Below are 12977 nucleotides of genomic sequence, written 5' to 3' on the forward strand. Positions count from 1 at the left end.
CCAAAGGATTTTAACATACAATGGCGACAATTAGGCTTATACATTTTCCAGAGCAGAGGGGGTAAAACGATTATGAAAAATAAATCAGGCCATATAACATCTACTGATTTATAAGACCAGTCCATTACTTTAGAACAGAAAGAACCCATGCGTTATGAAGGTTTCCCTCTCAGACAGATCTACCTGAGCCTTTGGAGAGAATCCAGAAAATAAATCCGTAGAACGATAATCCTTTTCTATCAAAGTCCGTGCGCAGTGAAGCTTAACACTAAGATTCTAACACATTTTCACAAAGTTTTCCCCATATTTCCAAGTGTTCAGGTCGCTGTGAATGGCCTGCAGAGAGGGAGAGGGAGAGAGAGAGAGAGAGAGAGAGAGAGAGAGAGAAGACGAAGTAGGGGAGAGGGGGTAGAAATTAGAGACGGTGGAATTTCCTAGGGCAAAGCCCGTGTGTGTGTCAGTGTCCCCCATGGGATCAACAGTTCAGACCGCAGTTGAGCTGGCACGCTGCTCGCGCACAAAGACGCGCAGTGTTTTCACGCCGGGCACCGGACTCCCGGCTGCCTCCTGTAAATAAACCGAGGTATGGTGAACAGATTTCTTCCCAGCAGCTCTCTATGGTTACCTGGGGATTAGACCAGGGCATTGCATACGACATTAAAGCCTGGTTCGCTCTTTGAAATTCAGTGCGTAAAGGTAACCCGTTTATGCCCTATTGCGCAAATTAACAGCTCCATTGCCTATTCATGTAAAAGTCAATTTACGATTGAAATATCAATCGTAAGTTTCGCACAAGATTTCCTTCCACAAAGATCACTACTACTCACTTTTTCCTCCGTGTCCGTGGCCCCGTTATTCGGCTCCTGTCCTTTGTACTGCCGTTGATTCTCTCACGGTTCCTGGTCTCCCTCTCGCGCTCTTCCCCCGCCTGTCCCCCATCCAAAATAAACTTCACTTATCCCCCCATTCACTCTGACCCCCGTCTTTTGACTCATTTCTAAAGTGCGCTAGCGGAGCCCGTCTGCGCTTCTGGCGGCTTACGAAAACAATAACGAACATCCCCGCGGTTTATAGAGCCATATGGAGACGTTTCGAGTTGTCTTGTCAGAGTACAACAAATCAGATTTAAATAAACAAATAACACCCATGTGTCAACATTTACACTGGTAGACATGTATACGTGCTTTCACGCTCCCCAAGAAGAAATCAGTATATATGGCTACTGTGGAAAGTAAAGACTTTTGACATCTTGGAAAAGTAGGCTATTTTATTCTGTGCATCACTTCATCTCAACACAATCAGTGAAACCTGAAGAATCAATATATGCCTGACCTACTGAACATCCATATGTTGAACATTGAACTTGTAAATTAGATTAATGACATAGAATATGAGTATGTATTAAGTTAATTTAAAATTCCACTTCTTTTCCTGTATTGTCCCTACATGTTCCTTTATATCACAGTAGTATCCTGATCTCTGCTGCCACAGTGGTGTACAGTGCAGTGAACACACACTCATACAGTACTGGACCACAGATGTCTGGATGTGTCTACAGTAGCCAATGCTCATGCATGCAGCCCATTCCTTCTGACAGTCTGATGCACAAAGTTATGAATATGACCCTCAACTATATAGATGTGACTGACTAGGCCATTAACTCCCGTATTAATCCCAGTGCTATAGGTTTGACTCCAGACTGGAGTCTAGAAATTAGTGATGCTTGTACACCATCACATGCAGATTGCACACCTACTATAAATCAATCAAATTAATTTCACATTATTGTAAGTTTTTCTGCTTTTTTTTTGTTTGTTTTTGTTCTTTTTAAATCACATTTTCCCTTTGTATAAAAATAAAGTAGCAAGAGTACAAAAATAAAACTGATAGGAGGAAATTCCCATGTGAATGCGCAGGTCTTCATCTGAGGGCTTTATATAAACAGGTACTGAGTGTAGGTAGAACGTCTTTTGTACTCGTCTTTTGTTCAGTGTAAAGTATCCATGAATGTCAAATGACAAAACAAAGAATGTCCATCAGTGCAGTTTGTGTGTGTGTGTGTGTGTGAGAGTGTGTGTGTGTGTGTGTGTGTGTTTTATGTGCCTGTGGGCGTGTGTGGTTGGAGTACAGCAGTCCTGTGGGTGGTTATGGAGAGTGTCTCAGCACTGTGGAGAATTCCTCCTTTCCAGAGTGGACTTGAGGCTCTCTGTGGCACTGCTGCATGACTTCAAGACTTTACCACTCCTGCAACAAGTCATAATCAAAAACTCAGCAACAATGTTATTATTACAACACTATTTGGTCTACTAGTCCATCACAATATTTAAATAGCATTATTGGATCTTTATGACATAATATGGCATCTAGGCAGCCATATTGACTCCATGTATAAAATTCCAATCTGATGGTATTATGACATCATAACAGCGTCTAGACAGGTCTTCATTCCGTAAACAGAATTCAAATAATTCAAGGGTATTATGATATCATAAAGGCGTCTAGACAGCCCTTGATCCAGTATTCTATTCAGGCATACCTGGACAGGAAGGTGAGCAGCAGGGAGGCATGTTCTTGGGGGAAGTAGTCCTGTTGGACGGCATGTTCCAGAGCCAGCAGGTAACCTGGAAACACCTGCACCTTCCTCACCTTGTCCTCACCCTGAGAGAGAGAGAGAAAGAAAAAGAGAGAGAGAGAGAGGAAAGAGGAGTTATTGGAAACAGCGGGCATGAGACATCGGGCCTACTAATATGAAAGTAAGCTCCACTTGAGCTCTGCATTTAATAAAATAAATAATAGGCTATGGTCCCGTGGACCCACCATCCGCGGGAGGAACTGTTGGGGTCGGGTGTGCTGCCAACTAGGTGGCAGTGAAAGCGGTGGGCACCGACGGACCGGACCTGGGCGGCAGAGGCTGGCTCTGGGGACATGGAACGTGACCTCACTGGGGGGGAAGCAGCCGGAGCTTGTGAGGGAGGTGGAGCGATACTGATTACACCTGGTGGGGCTAACCAGCAGCTCTCACCGACCAGCTCTTCACTCTCGCAAGGATCTTGGAGGGGGCTTGGGAGTTTGCCCAACCTGTCTACATGTGTTTTGTGGATTTGGAGAAGGCTTATGACCGGGTCCCTCAAGAGGTCTTGTGGAGGGTTATGCAGGAGTATGGGGTGAGGGGATCCCTACTTAGGGCCATCCAATCCCTGTACACCCAGAGCGAGAGCTGTGTCCGTGTCCTCGGCAGTAAGTCGTCTTCCTTTCTGGTGGGGGTTGGCCTCACCAGGGCTGCGCTTTGTTACCAATCCCGTTTGGGATTTTCATGGACAGGATATCGAGGCGTAGTCGTGGGGAGGTGGGTTTGCAGTTCGGTGAGCTGGGGATCACGTCGCTGCTATTTGCAGATGATGTGGTCCTGATGGCATCATCTGCCTGTGACCTCCAGCACTCTCTGGATAGGTTCGCAACTGAGTGTGAAGCTGGGATGAGAATCAGCACTTGTAAATCTGAGGCCATGATTCTCAGCAGTAAACCGGTGGTCTGTCCGCTCTGCGTAGGAAATGAGTCCTTACCCCAAGTGAAGGAGTTCAAGTATCTGGGGGTCTTGTTCACGAGTGAGGGAACCATGGAGAGGGAGTTTGGACGGAGAATCGGAGCAGCTGGTGCGGTTCTGCAGTCGCTTTACCGACTGTTGTGATGAAAAGAGAGCTGAGCCAAAAGGCAAAGCTCTCGATCTACCGGTCTATCTTCGTCCCCACCCTCACCTATGGTCATGAAGGATGGGTCATGACCGAAAGAACGAGATCACGGATACAAGCGGCCGAAATGAGTTTTCTCCGGAGGGTGGCTGGGGTCTCCCTGAGAGATCGGGTGAGAAGCTTAGTCATCCAGGAGAGACTCGGAGTAGAGCCGCTGCTCCTTTGCATCGAAAGGAGTTGAGGTGGTTCGGGCATCTAGTGAGGATACCTCCTGGGCGCCTCCCTAGGGATGTGTTCCAGGCATGTCCAGCTGGGAGGAGGTCGCGGGGTAGACCCAGGACTAGGTGGCGGGACTACATCTCCGCACAGGCCTGTGAGCGGCTAAAGATTCCCCAGGCAGAGCTGGTTGATGCTGCCAGGGAAAGGGATGTCTGGGGCCCCCTGCTGGAACTGCTGCCTCCGCGACCCGACCCCAGATAAGCGGATGAAGATGGATGGATGGATGGATAATAGGCTATTTTAATTTGGTCAAAGGTTCAAATGTGGTGTTAAGGACTCAAGCCAGAGGTGATTAGTAACCTATGTAAGACACGGCCGATTCCTGGGTGGTAACTGTACCTTGAGGAGTCCCATCATGACCAGAAGAGTGGACAGGAAGCTGTAGGTCTGGAGGGAGGAGCCAGAGAAGGCCTTTTTCAACAGGGCATCTGAAGGGCAACAACAACAACAATATAACACGTCTATACCACGTTTACAGCATATGAGAGAGGCGACAGGGAGGAAGTGTATCTGCACTCTCACCAATGGTTTCTAGGACAGCCTTCTTGACCTCTGGTTCCTCACTGTACACGGAGGAGACTTTCAGGAAGACGTGGGCTTCCTTGTCTGGATCGGACACCTCCATCTGGCAGCAAGGTGGTCATTAAACAGGGGATGTTACAGTAAACCGCTATGTATATTTTTGCACCGTCGTGCCTCAGCTGTGTCTCTCCAGACGCACTTAACGCCGACCTGAATGCCAACCGACTTTTCAAACGATTTCATTGTCGCAGACAGATTTACAATGTCGGAATAAAATCATGAGAGGTTTTGCTCGAGTCGGAACACGCTCCCATCATCTTTATCGTTTGGTGTAGGGTGTCAGTCCGAGCTATCTTAAGTCAGTCTTTTTCTCGTCTTGACTTTATGATAAAATCAAACACGTTTAATATTGTCGTAATTGTTTTGTCTTCTCTCATGCAAATAGTGAAATTCAATGACGTGAACTCTCAACAACCAGGTACGCTCTCTCCAGCACCAAACAGCAAACCGGGTAGAGAGGCTATATGTACCACGACAGAGAGAAGGGGAAAAAAATTGGACAGAAAATGCTGCAGCCCTCGAAATGTACTGTAAGCTCGTCTTGCAAATAATGACGCTGCGTGAGCCCAGTCTTTGCGAAATCTTATAGTCCTGTGAAGTCTTTAGATGTTAGAGGGTGTCAGACCCATAGTCTTTTAAACGTCTTCTAGTGTATGGTAGGCATAACTGTGTGAAGCCGGTGAGAGCCTCTCTCCTAACCACATGGGGACCGACCTGCTGAGCCAAGAGCTCCGTCCTCTCCTCTCCCAGCTGGAGGAGCTTCTCAGACGAGGGGGAGCTGAGGAAAGACAGCACCCCTGTCCTGGCCTAAAGGGGACAGGGAAACGGAGAGACAAGAGGACAGGGGGACAGAAGTGGGACATCTGTTGATTCTGTGTGATAGCTGTGCAGCGCGCTGGTATAGAAATCAGTGTTGGGAGTTCGGTTAGCTTGACATAGCCTTACAGTGGGCTGGGGTTTGGAAGGACTGTTGTCTTTACTTGACACTCCATTCTCCTTTGTCTCTTTGTCGTCTTCTTCATCATCATCACCATCATCCTCCTCCTCCTCCTCCTCATCTCCCTCCTCCTCCTCCTCCTCATCTCCCTCCTCCTCCTCCTCCTCATCATCTCCCTCCTCCTCCTCCTCCTCATCAGGCTCTCCCTCATCATCACTACAGAGTAGATAAACATACTCAAAACAGTGAATCTCAGTTCAGTTTCGACCCACCAGATGTACACACACACGCATATGCGCGCACACGCACACACTTACCTGAGTGATGCCAGCAGGTCTGCTCTGTCCATGTTCTCCATGACCTCCTTCAGAGCCTCACAGCCATCCTCCCCTAGACAGTTACCTGAGGGAAAACAAACAAACAAACATGAAAACACACACCACGGGGCGCCCCGGTGGCTCATGGGTTAAGGTGCGTACCACATGAAGGCTAATCCTTCTTGCAGCGGCCAAGGTTCTAATCCGGCCCGGGCCCTGTGCTACATGTCCTCCCCTCTCTCTCTCCCACCTTTCCTGTCTGTCTACACTGTCCTATATAATAAGAAAAATAAAGCAGAAATGCCCCCCCCCCCCCAAAAAAAACAACAACACACACACACCACAAGCACACACATACCCTCAAACACCAGCGGCGGGAGAACATACAGCCCAGCATATCACTGACTGACTACCAGACGCACAACGCAGCACATGACGCACGATAAACAAGGGAACAAGGAACGAGGAAAGTACTATGGCCATGTGCATAAGAGGAAGTCTGACAGAAGTAGTATGAGGTGGGTTGGGTACCATTGAGGTCCAGCTTCTCCATGTGGGGTTTGTCCTGTAGGGCATGGGCCACCACCAGGGCCGCCGCCTCCGTGATCTCCCCGAAAGACAGGTTCAGCTCCTGCAGCCCGGGACAGAACACAACCAGCCAGGTCAGGAAGTACACACACGGTTAACAAAACAAAAAAAAGCACACAAAGGCAGATGCTGTACAGTAACACGTAAAACGGTCTTGATGTCTGAGAGTGCCGGGCACAGTGCATTTCATTGTATTTTACAATACACATGACAATAAAAGCCTTGAACTTGAAATAAACGAACACACACAGATAGTCGGCCTTTAGGGCGGAGCTAATCCGGCTCCGTGGATGTAGGTTTTTGAGATAAGCCTCTGATTCCGGCGGGTCAGGTTTTGATTGCCCCAACAGATTTGATTGCCCCAACAGATTTGATTGTCCCAAACAGATTTGATTGCCCCAACGCTATTTTGCAAGGGCACCATTGAAAAAAGAAAAACAAGCTTTGCCAAGATGATTGTGATTGGTTTAAAGAAATACAGCATTTTTCCCCCCGTCTCAGAATGATAAGCGGGTGCAGCCAGACTCTTCTCCAGCGCTGGAACAGCGCCAAACGAAGAGTGGAGGAAGGTCTGGCTCTGCAAGACGACAGTAGAGCTGACCTCGAGGACGGGCAGGCCATCTCGGAGGACAGCAGAGATGGCGATGGCCCCCTCAGAGCGAACCAGGCAGTCCCCAAAGTTGATCACCTGGACATTCTGCAGGTGTCTCAGGGCCTGCAGGGATTGGTCAATAAAGTGCAATTATCAATACCGACAGGGGGGGATTGGTCAATAAAGTGCAATTATCAATACCGACAGGGGGGGGATTGGTCAATAAAGTGCATGACAACAAAAGGCAATCTATTCTCTATTGGAAATGGTACTCAGGAAGGTTCTAGGAATAGCTAAGAAAAAACGCATGACCATGGTGACGAGAAAAATGATAAGAGTACAATAGTGTGGGATTTAACCTAAATTATTCAAAAATAAAGTAAATTCCTAGATTTATTTCTGAGAGCCCTAAACCCTCTCACTACACAATGGAGCAACCTCTTAACGGGGAAGGCCTGTCTGTAACAACAGTCCTGATCAAGGTCAAGATTTCCAAAAGCTCTGCAGCACTGACAATTTCACATTTGCAGTCCGTCTTAGTGCAACAGAGCTCTAAGGGAGCTCGCTGGTGACGAGGCCGCTGACGGACGATGAGTGCACCTGTGCCATGGCCAGCGCCCCTCGCTTGGTGAAGGTGTTGTCGTTGAGATTGAGCACGCGGAGCTGGGGGTTGTGCCGCAGGGCGGCGGCCAGGGCTGTGACGCCGGGGTGGTTGATGCCATTCTGGGGCATATGCACCTCCTCCAGGCTGCCCATCACCTGGAGAGAGGGAGAGAGGGAGGGAATGAGAGAAAGGGGAGGGGGGACAGGATGGAGAGAATGACAATGAGGAGTGAGATAAGGTGCATTTAACAAGCAAATTGAGTAAGAGATTTGATAGTTGGTTGAGTTATGAAGTAGTCTGAGGGGAGAGGTACTGCGTGTGTGTGTGTGTGTGTGTGTGTGTGTGTGTGTGTGTGTGTGTGTGTGTGTGTGTGTGTGTGTGTGTGTGTGTGTGTGCGCGCGCGCGTCTTTACCTGGAAGGCCTTGGCTAGGGCTGTGGCTCCCTCGTTCTCTAGTCTGTTCCTGCCGGCGACGAACACCTTGAGTCTGAGTGCTGCGCCGAGGGCCGACGACTGCTTATGACACTCTGTCAACGCCGCAGCTAGGATCTGACGACAACATCACACATACCTTCAACCCCCCTGGTCATGATACAGCGACTCATTTCAGGGTGTCATATAGATGTTGAAGAAAGGATAAACTAGATGCCGTAAACATGACTCTTGGGGCCAGTGAACCAGACCAAGCATAGTCTAGAACCGAGACACCATTTTCATTTAGTGTAAGCTTGTCTAAGAAACCGGTCCTCTAAAAATGTCTACAAATCAACATCCAACAACATCAACATCCAACCTCCAAACCCCTAACCCCCTAACAGCACTCTCCACCCAGCCTGCCGCCCTCACACCTTGCCCCCTCCGATGCCCATGCCACAGTTGTTGAGGCGCAGCTCCCGTAGGGAGTGGCAGGAGGTGCTCCGGAGCAGCGGCTCGATGCCCTTCACCCCGTCTGGGCCGAAGGCGTTGTCACTCAGGTCCAGCAGGGTCAGCCTTGCCCCGGCCGTAAACAACGCACCCCCAAGAGACCTCTGAAATTGGGGGGAAATGGTAACTAAGTCAGTATGAGGAACATTATGTATAACAAGATGGTTATTGAATGGCAGTATTTTTCTGATTCATAGCATGAACAATATTGAATGTGTGGTGATGTCAATGGTGTTCATGGGAAGTTCAGTTTCTCACCAGGGCTGTGGGAATCTCAGAGCGCAGTCGCCCTGTGAACATGTCACTCCAGTGGCATCTCTGAGAGAGACAGAGAGAGAGACAGAGAGAGAGAAAGACGGAGAGACAGAGAGAGAGGCAGGGATGACAAAAGAGGATGAGAGGTCAGTGATAAAAAATGAGCAAATGTTATGGCATCGAGGAGAACTCCTACATCTTACAAAAGTGAAAGCAATTCAGCATGGCCCCAGGCAGGCCAGGGGGCAGTTGATACAGGAGCCGTCATCACAGAGTCAGTCAGGTACCTGCAGCTGGTCTTTCCCCTCCAAGGCCTTGGCGATGGCCTGCGCCGCCTCCACGCCCACCGTGTTCCCCTCCAGTCGCAGTGCTCTCAGCCCCTGGAACTGCTCTATCTCCCCCACCAACTCCTTCACTGTAACGTACACACAGACACAGAGAGACACTAGGAAGGTATTCTTCTACTGACGTTCAACCCAAGCTAAACTGTGTGTGGCGGTGATCAGGGATATTCTTAGGAGAAACGTAGGCTGTTGTGTTAACTGGCAGCGTAGGAGCAACAATGTTGAAATGTTGTCTTTGAATAATTAAGTGGATGGTCTGCGAGAAAGTGATGGATTTGAGCGTGGTATGGGCTGTTTTCACAGTCAAAGTTAGTCTCTAACATATACACTACTATTCAGGGCTCTTCTTACCAGAGTCTGCGTTATCCAGCTTGAGCCCTCGGCCCTTGTAGCTCAGCTCTTCATCCTCAACATGCGTCTTGGAGAGCGCCTCGGCCAACTGGGCTATGTCCTCAGAGCAGGTCATCTCAAGCTCTTGGAACTGAGACAAAAACAGGTAGACCGCGTAAAGTCGTTAGCTATGTCTGACGTCAGCTAGCCTGCTAGCTAGCTAGCGCACCGTTAGCCCAGTACCGGGGTAGCAAGCAGGAAACCAGTGTCGGTTCATAGGTCCACAACAATCGTATACTTTTCCATTATGTCAGTTCATATCTAAATACATGTAGATACTTAAATGTTGAGAAAGCTCTTACTTTATAGCAGAATAGTTACTGGAAAGGTGTAATTATGTGGTATTCAAGCCGCTGTCTTCAATGCCGCGCGCTTGTTGCTACAATACGTGACGTCAGAATTTTTTTTCTTCTGTGCTCGTGATGGTTACTAAACAGATCTGTGCTGCCCCCTATCAGTGGACTGGGGTAACTTCGTGATGTGATTCTTTCTAGAATAGAAATATAGATAAAAATCAAAGATGTCTTCAATTCAAGGTGCCTTGATCACAGCAATGGTCTCTGTGGAAGGCCATTTGAGCAAAAATACACATATCTTTGTATCAACTTTCCATGCATCTATGTTTTAACAATGGTGTCAGTGAGTCAGTAACAGACTTGTAAAAGCCATGTAACAGTAGGCTAGGATTGTACACACTGTATATTGTGGCTCCCTTGTTAATTGTTCAGGTCGTCCTCAATCTTCGCCACAAAGGTCCTCACCTCTCACAGCAGTTGCTTTCACACTTTCCAAGTGTGTGGTATAGTCCATGTTACCTCACAACTGTAGGGGGGGCCTAGATGAGGTAAGTGTGTGTGTGTGTCTGTGTTTGTGTGTTTGCATGCGTGTCTCGTGTGTTTTTACCTAATCCTCCCCTACCCCAGAAATGTAGTGCCATTGGAGACCCCACACCTCTTGCTTGCCTTCATGAAAACAGTGTAGGGTTACTGAAGGGTGGCGTACATTCCACAAACATGAGTTGCAGATGTTTGGCAATGGATTATACTTGGTATTTTATCCAAAACATGCTGAGTAGACCTATCTATAAAAGACTGAGAATCCAATAAGTTGTTTTCTTTTGTGCATTTTAGACAGTGCTATGGTTTACTCTAACAGTTTGGTCTGGAGGACCCTAGGCCTCCTGCTCTCTCCCCTAGCCTTGTTGAGCTGGGCTCTGTTGTTGCTGACATCTTGTTGCCTCCTGATCTGGACAGGTTTTTACACTGTCTTTTCAGTTTTTACACTTGAATGTAGTATTGTGGAGAAAATCCTCCTCCAGGGGCAGCCAGCAGGCAGCCTCATCAGTGGCGCCCAAGGACCAAGTCCAAGTGCTCAGTCCAAGTCCTGGTCAAGGACAGGACTGAAGAGCAATCTGTTCTTCTGCATGTTTTTATATTGTGATTCTTTGGAGGAAACCCTTGTGAACATGGGGGCAAACATACAAACTCCACACAGAAAGGCCTGGGAGATACTCTACCTGAGTACCTGACAACACTGGGCAAAACAGTGCTGAAATCGTCCCAAACAAGAATCGAATGCAGGACCTCCCTGCGACAGTGTCTCCATACTGATTACTACTGACCTGCAGTGGCTGTTTTAGCTGCAACCCTCAATTGCCGAGCTGCCGTCACCTCTGGCCACATAAGCAAAGCTATAATGTGTACAAATAAACAAAAACACACCATGCAACCCACCAGCATGCACCAACCTGGTACATTCATCTATACACTTTTTATAACTTAACATAAACAGATCAACTGGGGTCCAAGGCATGTGAGGCATGCCGTTCAGGGAGGGATGGCAGGGTGCAGTCAAGTCTGGATTTGCCCTTGGTGGTGGCAGCAGGATACAAGATGGTGATGGAGGAGGTGAGGATGGACTTGATGGCGGTATAGAAGTGTACCATCATTGGCTTTAGCAGGTTGGACTTCCTCAACTGCCTCAGGAAGTACTTCCTCTACTGTGCCTTTTTGGTGAGGGAGCTGATGTTCAGCTCCCACTTGAGGTCCTAGGTGATGATGGTGCCCATGAAGTGGAAGGACTCCACAGAGTCGACTGGGGACTCTCCCAAGGGTGATGGGGGGGGGGGGGGGGGGCTGGGCGTTTCCTTAAGTCCACAACCATCTCCACTGTCTTAAGAGCATTGAGCTCCAGGTTATTTTGGCGCACCAGGACAACAGATGGTTAAAGGAATAATACAGGGGAAAATCATGTTTAGCCCTGTTTTATGATCATATACAATGGTTCAGATCAAGAAGTTCGGATGTGGGTGGGCACCTTGAAAAATCATTCAAAAACATGTTAAACTAAGACAAGAAGCTCATCGAGGGGGTAATTGGTGTCCGTTGGTGTTCTGACATCAAATCCGCCGGAAAGTATGAATCCTGTAGGATTTTTTTGATAATTTTATGAAATCCATTGACTTGTATTGACGCAACCATTGAAGATGTGTAGATCAATCCGCAGAAGGGATTCAGGAAGCGGAACTACTTACAGTAGCTATTATGTTGCTAGGCTACCTAGTTTGCAGAAGTTTACACACGTATGTGCTGCGACTAAATAGTTCTATGCTAAATATTTAAAAAAGCCTTTCCAGATTAACTAGAATCTTACTTTATGGCGAATTATATGTCAGAATGCCAACTAACACCTCGGTGAGTTTCTTGTCTTTGAAATTGAGAGTTTAACATGTTTTTTGAATTATTTTTCAAGGTGCCCACCCACATCCATTGTATGACCAAAACGGTGGTAGAGCAATTATCAGACTTTCTCAAAAGTGCTAGTTTTGTCAACTTTTTGATCTGAACCATTGTATATGATCATAAGTAACCTTAAAACAGGGCTAAACATGATTTTTCCCTTTACTACTCCTTTAATCTCCCACCTGTAGGCGCCGGCGTCTCATGCCCCTCAGAGATGAGCCCAATGAGGATGGTGTCCTCAGCAAACTCAGCAACCGTAAGCAGCTTGACTGACTGGTGACTGAAGGTGCAGCTGTTCGTGTGCAGGGAGAAGAGTAGGAAAGAACACAGCCTTAGGGGGAACCGGTGCTGATTGTCCAGGTGTCAGAGATGTGTTTTCCCAGCTTCACGTGCTGCTTCCTGTCAGACAGGAAGTCAGTGATCCACTTGGAGATGGAGTCAGGCACATGCACCTGGGAGTGCTTGTCCTCCAGCCGGGCTGGGAGGATGGTGTTGAGCACTGAGTTTAAGTCCACCAACAAGATCCTGGAATAGGTTTCTGTAAAGTACAGGCTGAAGGATGACATGGGGGGTAATGTTTAGGCTACTGCATCATCCACAGACCGTTGGCTCTGTAGGCGAACTGCAGGGGGTCCAGGAGTGGGTCTGTGATGTTGTATGAAACTTGGAGGAAATGGTACCTGATTGCTGAACCTCCCTTTCTCATGAGGCTAGATGAACAAGAGTGAAGAATAGGT

At 48.0% G+C, this 12977-nt stretch overlaps 1 protein-coding gene across 1 annotated transcript; it reads right to left on the bottom strand.

Annotated features, from left to right (window-relative positions):
* Positions 1-1331: 1331 nt before the first annotated feature.
* Positions 1332-9883, bottom strand: rangap1b (Ran GTPase activating protein 1b). Its single transcript, XM_084456271.1, has 16 exons — positions 9802-9883; positions 9461-9590; positions 9053-9180; positions 8769-8828; positions 8435-8614; positions 8001-8135; positions 7585-7743; positions 6994-7107; positions 6336-6435; positions 5805-5889; positions 5496-5703; positions 5265-5357; positions 4491-4593; positions 4308-4396; positions 2537-2658; positions 1332-2244 (listed from the first exon to the last, which is right to left on the bottom strand). The coding sequence occupies exons 2-16, from the start codon at positions 9573-9575 to the stop codon at positions 2160-2162; spliced, it is 1776 nt and encodes a 591-aa protein (XP_084312397.1). The 5' UTR covers positions 9576-9590; positions 9802-9883; the 3' UTR covers positions 1332-2159.
* Between the last annotated feature and the right edge of the window lie 3094 nt (positions 9884-12977).

This window comes from Borostomias antarcticus, assembly GCF_949987555.1.
Source record: "Borostomias antarcticus genome assembly, chromosome: 22".
Lineage (NCBI taxonomy): Eukaryota > Metazoa > Chordata > Actinopteri > Stomiiformes > Stomiidae > Borostomias > Borostomias antarcticus.